The sequence below is a fragment of the Strigops habroptila genome, chromosome 15 (genome assembly GCF_004027225.2).
Source record: "Strigops habroptila isolate Jane chromosome 15, bStrHab1.2.pri, whole genome shotgun sequence".
Taxonomy (NCBI): domain Eukaryota; kingdom Metazoa; phylum Chordata; class Aves; order Psittaciformes; family Psittacidae; genus Strigops; species Strigops habroptila.
In genome coordinates this window covers 10,147,681-10,169,429 of record NC_044291.2, presented here as the reverse complement: position 1 = coordinate 10,169,429, position 21,749 = coordinate 10,147,681, and the positions used below count along the sequence as shown (strand labels likewise).

The following is a 21,749-nucleotide window of genomic DNA, read 5'->3' as shown; positions in this document are numbered from 1 at the left end:
ATCGCACCCTCCAGGGCCAGTCCCCTGCCATTGTCACACCTGGGGTTTGTAATCCAGCATTCCTTTTTGTGCCAGAAGATGAGGCTGAGCGGGATTCCCAGGAGCCTCTTAGAAACACAACTCCGGCACTACTCCAGGGTTAATTATGGGTGTAAATCCAGCAATGCAGGGGATTAGCTCCAAATCATTTGCTTGCCAGCCAAGCTCCACTGTCCAGTCCTTAACACTGTTCCACTGACAGGCCAGGAAAGAAGCAGTTGACAGAATGATGGAAGGCTCAAATCTTGACTGGCAGGGGAGGAGATGAATAATGGCTGGTTTAATTATCTGTTACAAGGCAGGCAGACGTGCAATGAAACTGGCAGATGTCAGGTTCGCTCCCCACAAAGGGAGGCGTTTTCTTTGCACCAGGTGCAGACAAACTGCGTGGGATTCATTATGTGAGGATTTATGGGCTTTACAAGGGCTCAAAAGCCAACTAGACAAGACCACGAAAGAGAAATCCACTGAGATCTGCTCAGTACAAAGGCACATTGTTGGCTCTGGACGTGCCTGAGCCATGAGTCACCAGAGGCGGGGAAATGTCACTACCCCCTTGCCTGGCTCTTTATCCCCAACACTGGGTTTGGGCAGGACACAGGAGGGTGCATCAGGGACCTGTGCTTCAGCTGGGCCATGTGTAAACCTTAAATCACCCTTGTGTTAGTTAAGCTGAATTGCAAAAAGCTACCTCCCTCTATTCAGCTCTATTTGCCAGCAGCTCCTCGGGCACACAGCACATCAGGGCATTGCATGGCTCCTGTATTTTGGCAACGAAATACCATTTTCGGTACTATTGTTTCCAGGAATCATTCAGAGAAGGTGCAGTTGCTCTGCTACGGCTCAGGAGTGCAAAGGTACGAGCCTTATCAGCAGGATCCGCTGTTCCTTCCCATAACACCTGTGTTACAGCAGGCCGGCTGGATGCAGTCATTCATGTCGGAGCAGCCCGGTGTGCCGGGTGCGGTTCCACAGCTCCCGGGCAGGCTGCGACTGCTGGCCAAAGGTTACTTACCTATGCCGTGCCGTGCCGTGTCCCCAGAGGTCGGTTATGCCATGCCGTGCCGTGTCCCCGTAACTTGCGGGCCGAGGGCATTGTCACACAGCGCTGTCGGAGGTGTGGAAAGTCCTGAGCTGTCAAGCAATCATTTCCTGATCCAACAGACTTCCCAAAGGAACCTGCTGGCCGCTGATAACAGGCAATGCCTGGAAATAATGCAGCGGTGGCACTTTTCCCTGTGCTTTTGTGCCCAACAAGCAGCTTTTGCTGACGAGCGAAGCCCTTTGCGGGCTGCTGCCGTGTGCTGTGGAAACCCAACTTGTCTCCTCCAGAGCCCCCATAAGAATGCTCTTGAAGAGACACTCCCGGGGCGCCAACGGCTTGTTCCTTCCCCACCGCGGCGGCTCACCCCAGGCAGCGCCCCGAGCCCGTGCTGGGTGACCCAGAAGGCATTTTGCATTCCCCTTCTCCACACGGGCCAGTCCAGCATGGGGGCAAGCAGCAGACTGGGGTTGCTGGGGCAAGGTCGGTCACTGCGGCTCCTGGGCAGCGATGAGCCGGGCACCGCGCTGTGAGGGGAGGGCGGTGCGGGCAGCCCCGGCCGCGTCCCCGGGGGCCATGTCCGGCAGCACCCCCAGCGGCTCGCAGGCGGCCCCCGCGGGCCTCTCCCTGCCGGGCCGCGGCCGCTCGTGCCCGCGGCCGCTCGTGCCCGCCACCGCCCCAGGGAGCCGCCCCCGGGCCCTGTCATGGCGCCCGCCCCGCTCCCGCCCCCCGCGGAGGGCGGCGCCGCGGCCGGCGGCGGGGCCTGCTCAGGTGCGGCGGGAGGCGGCGGCCGGGCCGCGCAGAGCCGCCTGTGCTGCCGCCATGAGCAGCGCGGAGCCGCCGCTCGGGGCCGGGCCGCGGGCTCAGCCCGCCTGGAAGCGGGAGATCCTGGAGAGGAAGCGGGCCAAGCTGGCCGGGGCGGCTGGCGGCGAGCCCGAGCCCCCGGCCGGGGAGCGGCTGGTGGTGGCGGAGAGCCTGGGCCCGCTCCGCGAGAACCCCTTCATGCGGCTGGAGAGCGAGCGGCGGCGGCTGCGGCAGGGGCTGCCCGGGCACGACCCCGACGCGGCGCGGCCGCTGCAGCAGCTGCTGGAGCTGTACAGCGCCGTGCCCGGCATCCGCACCATCCGCGCCGACAACATCCTCATCATCGAGTCCCAGCCCGACGCCGCCACCTGCTTCGCCGAGGGGGAGGCGCTGCCCGGCCGCCGCCGGGACCCGGCCGCCGCCTCCCCGCCGCGCCGCCCCGACCCGCTGCGGGAGTTGCTGGCCCGCCGCGGCGCCGCGCTCGCCGAGATCCGCGCTGACCAGGTCGTCATCTACGAGGCGGCCGAGCTGCCGGAGCCGCCCGAGGCGGCCGAGCCGGGCACCGTCAGCCGCCTCCTCGAGAAGTTCGGGCAGCGCCCGCGGGGCCGCCGCCGCCGCGGAGGGGAGGTGCTGACCGGGACCGGGAGCGCCGCGGCTGCTCCTCCGCCGGCGGGACCCGGCTCTCCCCGGCCCGGGCCGGCTGCTGCTGCGGCGGCTCCGGGCTCCCCCCGGCCCGCGCCGCCTCTTCCGCAGGTGGTGCCCGGCTCTCCCCGGGCCCCAAAGGCGGCACCGGGATCTCCCCAGCCCGTGCCGGCCACCCCCCCTCCTCTACCGGCTCCCCCCCGGGCTGCCACCCCCCAGCCCACGGTCCCCCAGGCAGCCCCGGCTTCCCCCCGGGCTGCCACCCCTCCACCGCTGCCGGTTCCCCCCCGAGCTGCCACCCCTCCGCCTGCTGTCCTGCAGCCGGCTCCCCCCCGGGCTGTGCCCCCCCATCCCACGGTCCCGCCGGCAGCCCCGGCTCCCCCCCGGGCCGCAGCCCCGCAGGCGGTCCCGGCCGCCCCCAAGGCCGCAGCCCCCCTGGCCAACTGCTTTCTGCACAAGATCAGCTCCAACTCCTTCACGGTCACCCCCCGGGGCCTGCCCCCCGGCAGCCGCGTCCCCGAGCCCAGCGCTGTCCCCGCCGGCCGTCCCGCGCTGCCCAAGGGGCCGCCAGTGCCATCCGCGCCGCCCGCCAGCGCTCCCCATGCCAGAGCCAACGCCAGGAGGCCAAAGCCGGAGGAGGCCGAAGCGGCCGTGTCGCCCCTGCCCAGTGCCACTCCGGCCCCCAGTGCCACCAGCTCCATGCAGCCTCTCTCCGCCTCAGCCCCCCGGGCCGGGGGCTCCTTTGAAATCCACCCGGCCTCCAAGCCCGACTTGGCTGCCATCCCAGCCCACGACCTGCAGGCGCAGGCCCTGGCCAAGCTGCGCCTCAACTCGCGCAATTCCTTCCTCTTCGTGCCCCGCCGGAATGGTGGCCCAGCTCTGCCCCCGGCCCAGAGCGCCCGGCCAGGGCCACCGCCGCCGGCCTCGGAGGAGAAGGCACCGCAGGAGCCCCCGAGGGCTTCCGCCCCGGAGCAGGAAGAGCCTGTCGCTTCCCCAGCGGCGCCGCTGGATCCGCTGGTACCTGTGACTTACATCGATGACATTGTGGAGCCGGACAGCGGGGAGCTTTGTCCCAGGGCTGTGAGGACGGGGAGCTTGGATCAGCCTGGAGGAGCTGGCCCTGACCTGGAGATGGAGTTTTCCTCTGTGCCCTTCTACAGACCACATTCTGCCCCCCACCAGAGGGGAGGCAGCACCTTCACTGTTGTGCCCAAAAGGAAGCCCGCTGCCTCGGGGCTGCAGACTCTCACTGATGCCAGCAGAAGGCCGCAGCAGGAGGAAGAGGAGGAGGAGGAGGAGAGCAAAGCAAAAGGCAGAGCCATGGAGAACGCTGATGGGCCCCAAGTCGGGGTGTCCCATAAAAAGCGATACCCCACAGTGAACGAGATCGAAGTGATCGGGGGGTACCTGTCCCTAGAGAGGTCCTGCATGAGCAAGACGGGCTCCCGCCGCAAGAAGGTAACTGCCTGGGGCACCTCTGCACCAAAGAGCCAGGCTGAAAGTAGCTCAGGTCTGCTTTTGTCTTGGCTTTCCACGAGGCACTGGGTGGCAAGATGGGCAGTGGTTTCATGGTCCTTTTGAGAGCCAAGGCTTGCTCTCAGGGATGGGGCTCTGGGTGCTGTTCTAACAAGTAGATAAGAGTGGGTATGAGCTGGGATAACTGCAGGGCTTCTCCCACAGCTGCTTGTTGGAGGTATGATAACGGAAAGTAAAATATTTCAGGTATTTAGAAAATGATGGGGAGTTGCATGGTTTGAATGGCTGTGGGTTTGCCTCCTCTCCAGCTCTGCTTGCTGGCTGGTGGAGTTGGACACATTGAGCTCCCCGTGGTCACTGCCCGGCTTGTGGCACAGGACAGTGGCCAGTGTGGCACTGGCGTCTTCCCCGCATTAGTGATCTATTGATAGAGACTCAAGAATTAGGTCTCTATTAGGCAGAAAGAGATCAGCAACAACTTAATTCCCTTGATAGGCTTATACCACCTGGCTGCTTGTTGTGGATGTGCAGCTACATCTCTGAAGATCTGTGAGATGTTGATCACTCCAGGTCTTTGAAGCAAATGCCAGGTTCTAACTTAGATCCTCGAGAGCCTTAAATTGAGAATTAATCTTTGTGTGGCTTGGTGAAATGCATCTGGATGCGATAAGGACACAGTCAGGCAGGAAGAGCTGTGCTGGAGGAGGAGGTGTAAATCGTTCAGCTCTGACAGCAGCACGCCAGGGTGACAGATCCTGATTTCCAGGTCTGTGACATGACATGTTTTTCCATAGCGGGAAGAGTTGTTTGACGTTGTTCCGTTACCTGAATGCAACTAAATATTTGATGGACTGAATCCACATGGGTGCCTGAGGCACTGAGCATTCTAAGTTGAGGAAATCCTTTGAACAGGGTGCATCTCATTTAGGAGGGAGGCAGGGAGAGCTCTTTGTCATGGCTTAATGTTGTTAAACTCCTTCATAAGAACACGCAGTCTGTATTAATTTGATTGTGACTAATGCAGGTAGCAGATCTGGAGCATGAATGCCATAAGATCCAGAATAAGCAAATAAGCAGGAGCGTTGATTCTTGCTTATGCTCCTGCATGAGTTTTTCCATGTCCTCCCATGGGGAAATGCTTGGTCAGCCTGGACTTGTTCTGCTGCTTAAATACCTCCTGGCTTGCACTCATTCCAGCTGTTCTCTTGGCTCTGCTCAGTTCAGTTTTGGGCTTACACCAAATCAGGTGTGGTATAAATATCAAGACAACATGTTAGTTACGGGTATTCTAAGGATGGAGCAGAAAATACAGAGAAAACCTTGTGGGACAGTGACTCTTAGATAAACCTGACTTATGGTGGAACCAGAGTTGCTGATGGCTCTGTGCAGGGTGGTGCTTGCTGGTAGAAGAGTAAAGCCTCAGTTAAGCAAAACCAGTGAAGTGGTGCACAGTGGAAGCTGTCCTTACCAGTACAAAAAGGGAGGAAGGAGACAAGGACAATGCTGGTGCAGTGACTGGATTGTTTCCAGCTGGTCAAACACTGGATCAGGAACCCAGAGAAGCAGTGGCATCTCCATCCTTGGAGCTACTTGAAACTTGCCTGGGGAGAGCCTCGAGCAACTGATCAGGTCCTGCTTGGAGCAGGAGTTTGGGCTAGAGACCTCCAGAGGTCCTTTCCCAACCTCAAATATCATATGAGTCTCTGAAACTGGTTAACAACTGTTGTGTCTGTTCAGTGTTGGGTTTGTGTGACATGGGGCAGGTCACGCAGCTTCTCCACCTATGTTTGTATCAGCTTAATGACATTAACTGTCCCTCTCTGCAGGCACTCTGAATGTGAAGCATGCTAAACACTGCAAGATGCATATATAACTGTAGTGGGGTTTGCTAAGAGTTATGTGGGGGGGATGTCCTGCCTGAGAACTTGCATAAAGATCTAGTTTCTGAGAAGAGAGAGATTAAAAGGCAAAGAAGGAACTGCTTGTAACATTGCAGAGCTCGGGAGGATGAAGCAAATGGGGACCCTTTGGAGACTAAGATCCAGCTTAAGGAGAAGTTTTGGGGTAGAATTAAATGTAGTAGTGGGAGAAACACCAGGTTTTCCTTCAGTTCCCACACTGCACGGGGTGGCAAGCATTGGAGTTTGACTTTGTGGCCAGGATTTAGAAGATGATGATGCTGCAGCAAATGGAAAGATTGCTGTTTACTCTTAACCTAGAGGATGTTTGTGGCTTTTAGTCTGGATAATAAGGCTGAGTGTTTGATGCCTGAAAAAGGAGCTAGCATTAGGACACATTCCTTGGTTTCTTCCCAAGAGATGGCTGTGTGTCACCAAGGCAACCGGCCAAAAACAGGGGTTCTGTTTTGTAGATATGTTGGGGTTTTCAGAAGCTTGATTTTGGCCTGAATTGGGCAGAAGCAGACATTTCCTGTGAGCTGGAAGCTGCAGTTCTTTGCTAAAACCAATATCCTTCTCTTTTGCGGGTATTGAAATCAAACCTGATGCTGGTTTCAGTAAGCAGTTGCCTGGGTCTTTTGAGGTGATTCTTCTCCCCAGGCAGACCTGCTGGGTGAGCCCACCTCCTGCTGAGCATCTTCCTTTCCAAACCTTGCCTTGGATTTGCTGAAAGGTTTTTAAGTATGCTCCAGGTTCAGGAAAGTGGTGTTTTGTGAAACTTTGACTTGGAAAACTGCATCAGCTTGCTGATGTCCAGCAGGAATCGGGGTGAGATAAACAGCACAGCCTGGCCTGGATCAGCAGGTGTCTGTGTTTAGAGTCAGGGCTAATGATTTATTAGGAGGGAGAGAGGTGGTGGCGGTTGGACTGAGTGTTCTGTGAGATGCAAATTGTGTTTTTCTTCAACTGAGGAAACTCAGCCTCCCTTTTCTGTCCCATGTCTGGCCACTGATTGCCTGACTATTGTAGAGACACCAGCAAAATGGAGCCGACTCCATGGTCCACATCCTCTGGCTTTCTGGAGTGGGAGGGTGGCTGGGACAGGGTGGGAGTGGGTTCCAGCACTGCTCTGGTCTGTTGTGAAGGGAGCTCCAGCCCCCTGTGCAGCTGCAGGGCTTGTAGCTTTGCTGTGCCTGAGGAACGCTGCTGCTGCTCAAGGCCTTTCAGGAAAAACAGCTTTATTGCTCCTTCCAGACACTTCAAGTATGTGAAGCAGCTGTTTGTGTTGGGGTTGGAGCTGATGAGGGAGAGAAATACTGTTCCTGGGTCAGAATGAAAAATGGGTTTCCAGCTGTCTTGTGGAACCAGAGCTGCTGCAGTGGGACAGTTGTTGTTCACCAGGGCTGTGAAGGTGAACATGACTTGATGATCTTAAAGGTCTTTTCCAACCTAGTTGACTCTATGGGATTGTGTATGATGGGACATGATCAAGATCATCAGATGAGGACAGCCCCAGCCATGTTCATCCATCCAGGGTGCCCGTGTGGGCAGGGAGTTGGAGCTCTTGTCCTCCTACAGAGTTAAGAGGCCCTTGAGGATTGTTCATCTACTCCATGGCTGCGTTGAGACCTCTCCAAGCAGTATCAGTTCAGATAACGTTGTGGGAGGTGACTTCAGTTTGAAAACTGAGTGAACGTTTGCAGCTTTGAACTGATGTGCTGGGTTTCCAGCAGAGTATTGGGCTTCTGCTGGGAGAGGCTGGCTGAGCTGTCAGCTCTGATGGCGCGGACAGGATACATGTTCAGGGATGGAAGGAGACCTCCTGACCTTTATTCCAACAGGGACTGGGGCAGAGGATGCAGAGCACTGTTGGTGACCTCTGTTCAGTGCTCATCTTTGTTATTACAGAAGAAGTAAAGACACTTCAGCCTGACAACAGCCCTAGGAGGAAGGGAAGGCTTGCTGCAGGATGTGGATCTTTGGGATCTCAGAGGATAAAATCTAGCTTGGCTGAGCTGACAAGGATCAGTCTTGGTTTGGTTGCCTGCCAGAATGATGTACAATAAAGTTGTCAGCAAGATAGAGATCTGGGTATCTGTAAAACATGTGACTGGCGTGTTGGAGCGAGTGCTTGGAAAGGACTGAGGACTGCTGAGGTCCTGAGCAGTAGTTGTCTGTCTTTAGGCTTCATGTTCTTGTCTTGTTGGAGGCTGAATTCTGCCACAAAGGTCCTGTGTGTATAGAATTAGCCCCAGCTGTGCTCCTTCCTTTTGTGTTGTCACTTCTGCAGCTCATCCCAAGTCACAGTATGTTTTTGTCCTCTACAGGACCTGGTACCTCTTGGGGATCCTGCAGGAAAAGTGTCTTCTAGCCAGGCCACTCAAATCCTGTAAATAACGACTTGAGAGCCAACAGACATCAGGTTGTTGATGGTTTTAATGTGTTTTGCTTGTCACAGTTGGCAGTTTGCTGAGTGCTGGAAGGTGAGCTGGGGCCTCGTGTGAATGAGGCTGAACCAGAACAAGGTTGGTGGGATCCAAACAGTTGGAGTCTTTCCTGCTTCTTCACAAAATTGTCTTCAAAGATGTTCAGCTTCAGCTGAACTTCAAAACTTTCCAGCTCACCTGGACTTTATGGTCCATTTTCTAATGTTTTGAGCTGCATAAAGCCTGAACATGGCTTCCAAATGCCCACTTAAATGAATGGGAAAGGAGTATTCTGAGCACCCCTCAGCTTTTCATCATGGGCAAGATTGGGCAGCAGTTTTGTTGGTCGAACCTGCTGATTTTCTTGTTCTGTAGCTTTCCCTCTGTTCAGTTGTGCTGGAGATGGTCTCCTGTGAGAACCAGTGTAGGCTTGAGATGCTGGCACGGATGAACACTTCCAACTATTGCCCAGACCTGTCTGGAGCAAGTCTGCGCAGCGTGGAATCCAAATACCACCGACTGCCTGAAGTATGTTTTTGCAATGTATATCACAAGTAAATTAACCATAACACAAGTGAATGAACCTGGTGATAGAGGCAAAAATCCCTCTGAAAAACTACTTTGATTCTCCTGTCTCTGTGTTCGGAGGGTCAGGACAAAGATTTGTGCTCTTCAGCTCTTGGGGAGCTGCGTGTTCCTGTTCTGTTTTCTGTCTCGTGACTGCTCTGCTGGGGCAAATCCATGTGCCACCTTTAAGGAGTGGCTGTAGGATGTATCTGACATGGATCTATTTGATTTTTGGGAGATGGGCTCAGCAGTGACACGTTCTGCACCGAAATAGGTGTCTTGGATGATCAGGTCCCTCCGCTGCGGAGGTGATGTCCATTAGCTATCAATGTGATAACCTCCTTCACCCAGACAATGCTATTTCCCTGCCCTTTTCTCATTCCAGTGTTTAGCCTGTGCTTCTCATGGCCACAGACTCTAGAAACCAGGATCTTCTTGTGGTTACAGTTTTTAAACCACCTCACAGGCTGCACCTGAGGCTCTCGGTGGGGAAGTAGGCTGGGTTTGTTTCCCTGCTGCCTGCCAGCTCCTTGAAGTGCTGGTACTTTGTTGTCCAAACCCCCTGGCAGAGCTCATGAGTCATATTTATCTCATCTCCATAGTGGGAAATGTTCTGTGACTGAGGTTCTCCATGGCCTTGCCGCTCCCATGCTTTGCCTCATGCCGCAGCAGCAGTCTGAGCTGCTCCCAAATTCCCCTTAGTTCTCTTCCTCCCATCCCCTGCTCGGCTGCTGCTGTCAGCAGCACAGGGGACGGGGCAGAAGAGCTAAAATAGAAACTCTTACGCAGATAAGAGGCGAGCTGCCTTTCAAGCTGGTTAGGACGTGCCCAGGGCTCAGCTGACCCAAGAGGTTGAAAGGAGATTTGGAATGCTTTGTGCTCCGAGTTCTGATCACACAGATTACAGTCAATGTTATCTTAATTGGTTTCTTTAATCCCAGCCTGGTTTGGGTTGGAAAAGAGCTTAAAGCTCACCCAGTTCCAAGCCCTGCCACGGGCAGGGACACCTTCCACTAGAGCAGGTTGCTCCAAGCCCCTGTGTCCAACCTGGCCTTGAACACTGCCAGGGATGGGGCAGCCACAGCTTCTCTGGGCACCTTGTGCCAGCGCCTCAGCACCCTCACAGGGAAGAGCTTCTGCCTAAGAGCTCATCTCAGTCTCCCCTCTGGCAGGTTAAAGCCATTCCCCTTGGCCTGTCCCTCCAGGCCCTTGTCCAAAGCCCCTCTCCAGGTTTCCTGGAGCCCCTTCAGGCACTGGGGCTGCTCTAAGGTCTCCCCTTAAGGAGCCTTCTCTTCTCCAGGCTGCCCCAGCCCAGCTCTCTCAGCCTGGCTCCAGAGCAGAGCTGCTCCAGCCCTTGCAGCAGCTCTGTGGCCTCCTCTGGACTCGCTTCTCTGGACTCGTGGAGCACAAGCTCCACGTCCCCCTTGTGCTATTGCACCAGAGCTGGATCAGGACTGCGGGGGGGTCTCCCCAGAGCGCAGCAGAGGGGGAGAATCACCTAAGCTATGGACCAGATTGGAGATGGTTTATAATTTCTATCCATCTCAAGTATTCAGCTTGTCTTGGGTTTGGGTTTGCCTTCCTGCTTTGCTTTTTCCAGGATGTGGTTACAGTGGTCCTCAGCAGAGCTGGGGCAATATGTGCTCAGGCAAGGGCAGAACTCCTGCTTGTCTATGTGATGTGTGGGAAACAGTAGGAAAATTGAAATGTTTAGTTTCCAGGTTCAGTGGCAGTAAAAGAAATCTCAGTGAGAGTGAAACCTGCAACAGCCTCTTCCTAGGGACTGCAGTGGGATGTGGGTCTGCCATGGAGCTGTCACTGTTTGGTCAGTTTGTGTAGGAAGAGTTATGTGAAGTTCCTGTATCACACAGAGAAACTTCTCAAACACCCTGGGAAAATGGGGACGGAAGGAACTTGGTGCTGATGTTTTCGGAGACGTGTCCTTTAGATGATCTTGGGAACTTGGCAGGATGGAGCTGCTGGTTTGTAGGCATTGGAAGGAGCACAGGCAAGCTGAAGGAAACATCCCAGACATCACGAGAGCAGAACAATTGTGTGCTTAGGAAAATTTCCCTAAGCTTGCAGGTAGTGACAGTGCAGGTCTGAGGACATGTCCCTCACCCTCACGATGAACTTGCTCCACTTAGGCACTTCTCCTCAAGGAATTCTCTTCTGCATATTAATAGTACAGAAAAAGGGCAAGAGAGACATGAACTCTGTCGTGTGGCTGATACTGTTCACATCACTGAAGCCTTTTGGTCCTCAAGTTCAGAATGAGCTTCTTGCCTCAGGGTGGGAAGCTCAGGGTGGGAGGTAATTCCATTCCCACCCTCCCCATATCTCCTGGGAAATAAAGCTCCATCTGTCCCATTCCAGCTGGAGGCTGCTCACTTGCACCAGACCACAGTGTTTGTTTGGACTGCTGCGGTCAGCCTTGGTTGCACAGAGATGTTTGTGTGTGGCACCTCCCAGTTCTGCACCGGGTTGTAGCCACAAATTACATGCTCAGAGTTGCCTGTACAGCAAAATCCTCTGCTCTTTGGGAGGTTCGTGCGTTGTTTATGAAGATCCCAAGGCTTGACGCTAACTGTATCTTGCTCATGCCTTCTCTCTTTGCGTATTCAGACGAGATTTGTGTCATATACAGGGGCATCTGTCAAATTCTTATGAACCAAGTAATATTGGAATTGTTTGTTACTTACTGGAAGGCTCTGGCTCCTCAGTCTGCAGATGTGCAGAGGAAGGAAGGGTTTTGGGTGAATAGCTGCTTTGTACCGTGTCAGACTGGGACTCCAACTGCCCTCTGGTTATTTGGGAATCTCTTCTTGTCCCACATAGTCAAGGGTAGAGTTAACAAAGCTGCCGGCCCTGCCACACTCTGGGACTGTCCGTACCCTGTCACTGCTCATCAGGAATTTGAAACTTCCCCGTGTCTTGTACAAGGAGTTTAATATTTCGAATCTCCATGCTCCTGTCTACCATGTGCTTCAGCAGATTGATTACACAGAGCTGGCTTTGTGGGTTGCCTTGTAAATGGAGACTTTCTTCTTTTGCCTTGTGGCTTGGGAGCTGGGATGTGACCCTGGAGGCAACATCTCCTTTGCCAGCAGCACAGAGCTTCCTTGACATGCTGCTGCTGTAAATCTTCAGTGCTGCTAGCTCTATTCAGTGACTAACTCTGTGATGCTGTTAATAGTTGAGCAAAACTCAGTGTTACACATAGGAAACACTCCTTGGAAAAGCATGATCAAGTAAGCCTCTGGTGGAGCAGCCAACTCCTGTGCCCCAAAACTCTGCTTTTTGTACAGAATGACAGAAAAGTATCTTTCTGAAGTGTCATCTGCAGTTTTCTGGGCATACTTGTGCTGCTTCAGCCATAGCAGTACGGGGTTAATCCGATACAGGAACCAAGTCTGAGGTCCCTTCCATTCCTAGAGGTACCTCTCAGGGAAAAACCATTTCTTCCTGTGTCTGAAAGGCTTTAGAGGTACAAAAGCTGCTTATCTTCTCCTGAGTGATAGCAAATGCTTTGGTAACACGCTGCTGCTGCTGCAGCCCCCAGGGTTCTATTCCAGGCTGCTGCACATCAACAATTCAACAATTTGGGCTGAGACATGACCATGTTTTGAGGACAAGTGCAGGCATGTAGATAAGCTAGTTGCTACCTCCTATGAAATGGCTCATTTTTCCTGTATATCCTTTATCTGAAAAGTTTTATCTGAAAGTTTCAGAGGAAAAGCTGCATCCCACAGGAGTTGTCCAGCTCACTGACTGCAGGTTGTTATGAGAAAGATGAAGGTCCTTGCAGAGGTTTGCAGTTTATGAACTGCTCCTGCACCTCCTCTCACTGCTGATCTGTGAGAACAGTCAGACAGGGTCAGATGGAAAGACCAAGGTAAACCCTTTAGGGATCATTGTCCACCATAAAATATCTGCTTCTACCCTCTGTTTCAAGGCTCACGAGCAGTTATTTGTCTGGGCAGGGACCTTCCCTCTTGCCCCATGGCAGCGTGGAGGTGGGAGGTTGTTCTGTGTTAGGAGACTCTCCTCCTCACATGGATCCTGAGCTCTGCTGGGCAGAGCCTCCACCAACCTACCCAGTTGTACTGGAGGAGCTTTCCTGCCCAGCCTGGGGGGCTGTTATTGCCAACCTCTATGGAATGCTCTGTATCAACAGGTTCCTGCTGCACCCCCAGCAGTTTGCTGCTGCAGTTTTCAAGTATCTGGGTGTGATGCCTTGTGCTTTCATCTCATTGACTACATCTTTAGACAACCAGTGGTGCAGCAGAAGTAACAAAGCCCCATGTAAGACTGCATGGAAGCACAGGGTTCTTCAAAACACTGATTCTGTTCATGCCTGTTCTCTTAGAGATATCAATTACTCTTTTGTATTCATGCTGAATTGCTTGTCCACCCTTCCAGCAGTTACCAACTGCTGAGAAAGGAGGAGATGTTTGATAGACCAGGTGTGAAAAGCTGGTTTAAATCACACCCAGCAGCACTCAGCACCCCATGGATGCCCTGGGGAGTCGGTGCAGTCCCTAACTTTGTCACTTCAGGGTTGGATGGCTTGGGGAGAGAGGATGATGAGGGGAAATTAGAACTTGGAAAGAGCACATCTTGATCCCTGGTGCTAGTCAGATTTGGATCTTGTGAAGTACCTGGGTGGCATTACTGAAGAATTGCAGTGTCCTTGTCACCGTGCAGCAGCCACTGCCCTCTAATCCAGTCTGCAGTGTGGTAGGTATGGATGTGCTGGAGGTACTGTGTGATGTTAGCAGGGATAGGAATAAACTCCAGCTTGTGCTTCACAACTTGCCATCCCATCTGTCTCCTGTGAGAGCCTCTGATTTGGGAGATGGCTGCTGAGATTGCTCTGTGAGGAAGGGGCAGTGGGCTCTGGTTTGCAGTACCATTCTAGGCTGCTCTAATGGGGTCAGTGTGGGACTCTGACTCTCCTTGCTGGAATATAGTTAGAGTGATTTTCCCCATCTCTTTTAATGACTAGAACAATTTAAGTTTTTTTGCTTAAATTTATAAAGTGAGGATTTGGATTACCAAAGAGATTGCTGTTTAAAAGGTGCAAAACACCCAATGTTATCACTCTGGCTTTGCTACATCTGCCAAGAAGCAAAAGTGATAATGAGTGGGGAAGAGAAAAGCCACGCCAAAGAGATGCTTCAGGAGCTGGGGATGCATTAACCCCATGATTTGCTTCTGAGCCTTAGAGATGGTTTGTGAGAGGCCATTGGGGGTTTGCTCCTTCATGAGCTGTGGAGTCTCAGACTTTCCACCTCAGTGTTTGGAGTGAAGTGGCTGCTGACTTCCATTGCTCATGTCACAAGCTGGTTTCTGTAAACTGGTTATTTTTGTTTCTGTGATGTCTCTGTACATGGGGGCTTTTTGGTGGTTGCTCTGGTGCAGGCTGCATCCCCTGAGACAAGCTTGGCTTTCCTAAGTGAGCCCTGTGTAACTACCCAGATTGACGCATGTTGGGCAGTGTTTACCCTGTCTTCTCCTTCCTGGGCACTCTCTTATTCATTACTAATCAAATCCTAGCAGATAAATAAATGATTTTTGCTATGGCAACAGGGATCTGCTGGCTGAACAGCACAATATTCCCTGGAAAGCCTGCCTTACCCTTCCCAGCGTGGCTTGGCTTGCTGGGCAGAGCATTAACACATAGATATGCGGGCTTGGGTTGGACCCTGGGTTGGTGACACAGATGTGGGTGAAGCATTCAGCTGTGCAAATAGTGACAAATCCCTGCAAATATCCACAGCTGAAGGGTGCAAAATTCTTCCTTTCCAGCACTGGCAGCTGCTGCTGAAGCAGAAAGGGGGGAATCACAGGCATGATGAGCAGTTCTCTGCCTGGCTGGGGTGTGCTTGGCTCTTCTGGGATATGTTTCTCCTTATAAAGAAAATATGTTTCCATAAAAGCCTGTAGGGTCTGTCAGGGGCTGCTGGCTGTCGTCTCTGCTGTTACTGGGCTCTTGATTTTTCTCTTTAGATGGTTCTTGGGATTGCATCTGCCTTTGTTCCCCACGCACAGTGTTCAGTTCTGCTCGGGGTGTTGCTTAAGGCAGCTCCGTTACCCCACGCGTCCCCTTGTTTTGCCTGAAAAAGTTGCCTTCCCTGTGAGGGTGCTGAGGCGCTGGCACAGGGTGCCCAGAGAAGCTGTGGCTGCCCCATCCCTGGCAGTGTTCAAGGCCAGGTTGGACACAGGGGCTTGGAGCAACCTGCTCTAGTGGAAGGTGTCCCTGCCCGTGGCAGGGGGTTGGGACTGGATGAGCTTTAAGGTCCCTTCCAACCCAAACCAGGCTGGGATTCTGCTTTGTGTGTCCTCTGATGCCACCTCATATGTGAGGAGGGAGCTCATGGGATGAACCCAGCTGATGCCAGAGCAGGTTTGTCTCTGTGAGTTTTGGGGCTGTGTCTCTGCATGGGCAGGGGTGACCGAGCACTGGGGGTGCAGCTGCTCATGCAGAGCCTGTTGCCAGAGTCCAACCCTGTGCCAGGGTCTGGTTGTTCCTCCTGTGTTTGCTTTCCTGGGTGCGTCTGACTGCTTTGTTGCAGAGTGGCCGTGGGGCTCTTCCTGCTTCCTGGGAGCAGGGTGCAGGGTGGTGGGGGGCCACCAAAGCCACCGTGGGGTTTTGGAGGGGAATTCCCAAGGTGCACTCACACCAAGCAGGGCTGCCTGGTGTCAGCCTGAGCGTAGGCTGTGCTGGCCCGGAGGTGTTGCTGAGGCAGCACGTTATCTTGTGATAAGCTCTCCCCCAGGCTGGGGCCCTGGGTGCGTGGGGCTGGCACACTGTGGTTAATGGTTGCTCCTTTTGAATAGCTTCAAAATGTCCTGACAGAATGAAATGAAGAGATTAAATGAAATAATGCTTTTAATTTGGGCCAAGAGAGGGGATTCTGCCCCTCTGCTGCGCTCTGGGGAGACCCCCCCTGCAGTCCTGATCCAGCTCTGGGGCAACAGCACAAGAGGGATGTGGAGCTGCTGGAGCGAATCCAAAGGAGGCCACGGAGCTGCTGCGAGGGCTGGAGCAGCTCTGCTCTGGAGCCAGGCTGAGAGAGCTGGGCTGGGGCAGCCTGGAGAAGAGAAGGCTCCTGAAGGGGAGACCTTAGAGCAGCTCCAGTGCCTAAAGGGGCTCCAGGAAACCTGGAGAGGGGCTTTGGGCAAGGGCCTGGAGGGACAGGCCAAGGGGAATGGCTTTGAACTGAAAAAGCACTGGTGGCAGTGGCTGGTTCTGGGATAGTTTCTGAGCTTTTGGGAGCTCTGGGCACCTCCAGCCTCGTGGCCTTCGTGCCTGGCAGCAGGGCTCTTCCCTGGCAGTACAGAGGCCACATTGTGAGCTGTCGCTGCCCGCTCTGCTGCTTGGCTCGGATCAGGGAGCATCTAGGTCAGCAGCAGGGGCAAGAAATTCAGGGAACAGCAACTGGGATGCTCTGATCTTTAGGGCCTTTTTATTCCAACCCTTTTTCTCTGACGTACAACCATTCCTCTCCCCATGTGTCATCTGGAAAAGGTCAGAGTGGCTTTGGGGTTGGGGCAGGGAATGGGGGAAGGCAGCTTGCTGCTCTCTCTGCTATTTCCATCCTGCCTTCCCCTGGGAGTGTGGGGAAGGGAGCCAGCCTATGTCCAAGGTACATCTTGGATTTGGACAAAGTAGTACACAGCTCCACGACGTGTATTCGCAGTGCGGAAGACGTGCTCGGTTCTCGCTGTGTAACCCAGATTTGATTTAAGCTCCCTTTGTTGCTTTATGGAAAAGCAGCAGTGAGATGCTCACTGTCTGCCTTGCAAACCCTCATCACCCACACAGGTGCAGCGTGTCTCTCTGGGCAGCACAGGGAGATGCTGTGCTCCTGCTCAGTGCCCGTTTGCAGGCTCTGGGCACTGTGCAGCTGTAGGTTTGGCTCCAGCAGAGCCCGGTGGCAGCAGCAGCATCGTGCGGGGCAGGCAGGGAGGTGCTGCTGCTGCTGAAGGAACACGTGCACCAGGGCAGCACGGGTGGTGGTTGGTACCTGCCTGGGGCACGTGTTTGTCAGCCTGAGGGTGATTGTGTATGAGGGAAACTGCAGATGGGGCACATGGGGTAAACGTGCTGCGCTTTGTTGTGTTGACAGAGGGGAGATTGAGATGAGCTCTTAGGCAGAAGCTCTTCCCTGTGAGGGTGCTGAGGCGCTGGCACAGGGTGCCCAGAGAAGCTGTGGCTGCCCCATCCCTGGCAGTGTTCAAGGCCAGGTTGGACACAGGGGCTTGGAGCAACCTGCTCTAGTGGAAGGTGTCCCCAATGGCAGGGGATTGGAACTGGATGAGCTTTAAGGTCCCTTCCAACACAAACCAGGCTGGGATTGTTCTTACCAGTTATTACACAGCATCAGAAGAGATCTTCTGAACCATCCACCTTCTACCACCCCTCACAAGCAACCACTATTCTGTTCATAACCGCATTAGCTCAATTCTAATTCTAGTTAGAAGTAAATGGATCACAGCACCCTTTAAAGTAGCAGCTCCTGAACCTTGATCTGCGTTGGCTAAATACTTCCCTGCTTTTGGCCTGAATTTATTCCTGGCAAGCTTCTCCTCCTTGTTTGTCTGTTGCCTGCTGGCATCAGCAGTTCTCTCCTCCTTGGGGCTTATTTCTTGGTGTACTTACGAACTGCTGTCATGCTTTTTCTCACCCTTAATTTCTGCTGGTGTGAACAGGAGGAGCCTCCTCTGCACCTGCTGAGATGATGTGTAACCACATCTAAGCAGAACAGTAGATAATGATTAGGAGATGTAAGGCTGCAAGGGAACAACCCCTTCCCTCAGCTTCCCCTTTCAACTTGAAAGAGGACATTGGGAGTTACTGTGTCAGGATTTGGGCATCCTGCTGCAGGATGGATGCAGAGGAACTGGAGCAAGGCCAGGGGAGGCTGCCAAAGGCTCCTGGGGTGGAGGAGATGGCGTGCGAGGAGAAGCTGAGGGGCCTCGTTTGTTCATCTGGAGGAGAGAAGGGGGTGTCCAGTTGCTGCCTTCCACTGCCTGCTGGGTCTTACAGGGAGGATGGAGCCAGACAGACCCTGCTTCCAGGGGAAATGCCATGCATTATTCCTGGTTTATTTAAGCAGCATCCTAATGATGATTACAGTCCTGTAATCAATCAAACTTCTCTTTCTCAGTTATTCACAGGCGATGAACTTCTTTTAGAGCAAGGGTTGTTCTTAAATATCACCCATTTCTAGTGTTCTTGCTCTGTAATTTTCTTCATGACCCATATTTTTTCATCTATGAGCTCCCATGTTTGAGTCATCTTCACTGCTCAGTCTCCCAGTTACTGTGCCAAGGTCATTAGTGAGAACACTAAGTAAAACTGGTTTCAGAACAACCTTTAAGGGCCTCCTACTTGTCCAGTGTTTTTCCTCTCTTCCTAACTACCCCCTGTTACCATCTCTCCTGCAGCTGCTTCTATCTTGCCACTTCTGGTATTAAGCCCTGTTTTTTACCCAGCTTAAATAACCTTTGCCAGGATGTCCTCCCCAAAATGCACTCCTGATCGCTGATGTTTCTGTTGTGTAGAGCATGGGTACCTAAATGAGTTGGCAGGCATCAGCAATGTCACCTTTCCAACATGTGGATGCTTTCCTTTCCTCTTTGGCAACACTGATCCCTCCTGAGGGACACGTGGCACGCCCAGTCCTCCTGGCTGCTGGGCATCAGTGTCAGATGAGGACAAAGCATGTGCCAGGCAAAGAGCCAGAGGGACTCTGGACCTCTCAGCCTCCTGCCTCCATCCTGGCTGTTTGGCTGTCTGTGGTTTCTCAGCGTGACAAGAGATTCAGTAAGGCACAAGGGGAAAAGTGGGGGCTATGCAGTGGTTTAAAAACCAGGGTGAAGCCTGGAGGTGGTCTTTGCCAGAGCAAGTGTTGGGATCTTATGCTGCTTTCTAATAATTCTCCTTTGCTCTTGTCTAGATGAAGATCTCTTTCAACGAGACAAGTTTGCAGACTATGTTTGAGTACCCATCGGAGAGCTCACTGGCAGAAGAAGAGGAGGAGGAAGAGGAAGGACACACTTCTGAAACAGAGGAGGACAAATCTTGCACCTTTTACGTTCCATGCCCAAATAGCACTTTGCATCCCAGTACCCCCAACTCAGGTGAGCGAGGCACAGTGGGGCATTGTGGGGTTACTGGTGGTGTCTGATGTTGTCCATATTCCCTACAGACCCTTATGGGGCTCCACACAGGTGGAAGTGCTGATGGAGGTGACTTCTGCCAGCTGAACTGGGGCTTAGTGGGGATGGGACTCAAACCAGAACAGGGACCTGCGGATGGGCAGTTTCCATGCTGTCCCTGCCAGGATCCTGATCCCGCTTGCTTTTGGGATGGTGAGAAATACTTCCATCGGCTTTGTTCTTCCAGCAGATTTATCTAGCTACACCCCAAAGCACTCCGTGAAGTTCAGCGTGTGGCAGGAGCAGAAGTATGAGGAGATGCCTGCTGCAAGGGGACCCATCCCAAAAGAAGCTGATTCCCATGGGAACCAAGTGATGGTGAGACATTAAATAAGCAAGTGTTGGCTTTGTCCTGCTGTGCTGTTATCCAGTGCTTAGGTTGGTCTGGTTGGTGGGATGGGATGTGCCTTCCACTGAACACCCGTGGAGGTGTGCACCGCTCACAGGGGGACGGATCTACACCAGGTCCCACTGCCAGACCTGCACGTGTAAAGATGAGGCATCTGGCACACCTTGTACTCCAGGGCACCTTTGGAAGGGGGGGAATTAAATGCCCTCGGGCAAGGTGCCAGTGCAGTCCGAAGGTGTGTGTACTCCTGTGCTTTGGCTTTGGTGACACCTCCATGTCAACTTGCTTTCTCCACAGCTCACCCCAGCAGACAAGGGTGGCCTCTCGGATTTCAGCAGCGAGCCCGCTCTCTACTTCTGATGGCTTCATCTCCTGGCCTGCAGCAGCGGCTGCTGGACAAAGTGTGTCAGTGCAGCTTCCCCAGGTCCATGCCAGCTCCGCGGAAACAGCTTCTGGGTCCCTCCCTCACCACGGTTTTTGTTGGATCCTGATGCCAAGAGTGGACTAGATGCTCTCGAGCATCTTCGGAGAATATTTGCACTGGATTCTGGGACCTAACTACTACTTTTAAGACGTATGATTTATTCTACCTGTGGCCTTGCGTGTTCCTTGTTCAAGATCAGCTGCCAGTTGGGCAAGTGTCTTGAGAACAGAGCTGTAACCCCGGGATGGATGTAGATTCTCTTGGTGCTTATCTGAGTCCACTGATCCAGGCACTGTGTGGGGTCTGGGAGGCTTTTGTACCACTTCTCCCATCAGAGGCCCCAGCGAAGTTCTGGGCTAGGAGCACTGGGAGTACCTGGGCAGTTACTGGGTCCACACAAGTGGTTGTGAGTTGACAGCTGGATTTGGGGTCAGTTTGGAGAACCATTGAAGGTTCAGGGTTTGTTCTCAGCATGTTTCTGGCTCTAGTTGTACTGAACCATCATGGAGTTAGTGTGCCAGTTATGTTCTTGTAAAGGAAGCTGAACACACTGTGCGAGGGATGGGGAGGGGAATAAATGCTTTTGGCTTTAGGTGTCATTTTTGCACTGATCTGCAGGGAAGTGTCCAGACTGGCTCAAGGCTCTTGAAGCCTCACAGCCATTGGCCATAGCTTTGATCTGTCCATACCCGACCCTGGTGTCCAGTCTCCAGTAACTGCTGACTGTGCTTCAGTTTGCCAGTCCCTCTTGTTGCTTTGTTCCAGCATCCAATGCCCAAGATTTCTCTCTTGGTTGGTGGGGAGGCTTCCTTCCAGCCATGCTTGCTCTGCTCCTCTGATGCAAAGCACAGGAGGGCAGTTTCACTCCTTCCTTCTGCAGAACTTGAACAAGGAACGTGATTTTTTTTTTTCTAGGATTTTTATAGTTCTGTTGTAATTGTTTAATGCAGCCAATATGCAAAGGAATCTGCTAGACTCTTCCATTGAAGTTTTCTACTACTGTAAACTCAGGGTCAAAATTGCACTCTGGAAAAGATGGAACACTGCTGCTAATGTGATTTGTATTTCTGGGATTAAAAGAGATGGTTGGAATAGCTACTGCCTCCTTAGGCTTTATGGAATGAGTGGTACCCCGGTGTGTGGACCCATCCAGAGGGAAGGGCTGGTATCTTTGGGTAAATTTGATATGTTTATTTGTTTGTGTGTTACATAGAGATGATGAATGTCGACTCAGGGTGGCATTGGGCTATGAACTGCAAATGCTCTGCATACCTTTCGCTTGTTTTGGTGCATAATGTAGCAGGTGGAAGGTTGTTCTGCTGAATAATATGTCAGGACGTCGTACTTCTAAGGCAGTGGGGCACAAGTACCATGGAAACGGCAGTGGATCCCATGGGCTAAAGCTTCTCCCATTAATAAAATACTTCAGGACAAGATGCTGAGACTGGGGTAGAATGAGGAAAACTGCAGGACCACTAGTGACTGCTGGAGACTTAAGGGATGGGTAAATTACCAGATATGTGGAGTTAAACACTGAGCAGTGCCCAGTCAGTAGCTGTTCACACAGCCAAAGGAGATGGGGGACTATGTCTGAAGAAAAGCTCATGCACAGCTTTTCTAGCAGAAAAGGTCCCAATGAGCATCTTGCACTTTGGAAGAGCTGGGGCCAGTTTAAGGCAGCTCTGTTTTCACTTACTTAACAAAACTGCAGGTGGTAAAGCAATTAAAGTTAGAGACAAGGTATCTGAACTAGTCTTGACTGTTCTTCCATGGATCAATGAGGAATGCTAAAGCCAACAATATCCTGCAGCTTCTTCCACTGACTTCATCAAATCACAAACTGGTTTGTGTT

At 53.0% G+C, this 21,749-nt stretch overlaps 1 protein-coding gene across 2 annotated transcripts; it reads left to right on the top strand.

The window, feature by feature from the left end:
- Positions 1 to 1,850: 1,850 nt before the first annotated feature.
- TPRN (taperin) lies at positions 1,851 to 20,991 on the top strand. 2 transcript variants are annotated; one of them, XM_030507439.1, is made up of 4 exons: positions 1,851 to 3,985; positions 18,863 to 19,046; positions 19,315 to 19,442; positions 19,771 to 20,991. In XM_030507439.1, exons 1-4 carry the CDS (start codon positions 1,904 to 1,906, stop codon positions 19,831 to 19,833), a joined length of 2,457 nt encoding a protein of 818 aa, XP_030363299.1. In that variant the 5' UTR covers positions 1,851 to 1,903; the 3' UTR covers positions 19,834 to 20,991. The 2 variants fall into 2 exon arrangements, with proteins under 2 accessions (XP_030363299.1, XP_030363298.1); XM_030507438.1 differs by having other exon boundaries at positions 1,861 to 3,985; positions 19,312 to 19,442.
- The last annotated feature ends 758 nt before the right edge of the window (positions 20,992 to 21,749 follow it).

Bases quoted from the DNA above. Each gene is read 5' to 3' on its own strand.
- TPRN (XM_030507438.1), top strand. From the start codon at position 1,904: ATGAGCAGCGCGGAGCCGCCGCTCGGGGCCGGGCCGCGGGCTCAGCCC. The intron at 19,047-19,311 runs GTGAGCGAGGCA...TTGTTCTTCCAG, and splicing joins TCCCAGTACCCCCAACTCAG to CAGATTTATCTAGCTACACC. The intron at 19,443-19,770 runs GTGAGACATTAA...CTTTCTCCACAG, and splicing joins CCCATGGGAACCAAGTGATG to CTCACCCCAGCAGACAAGGG.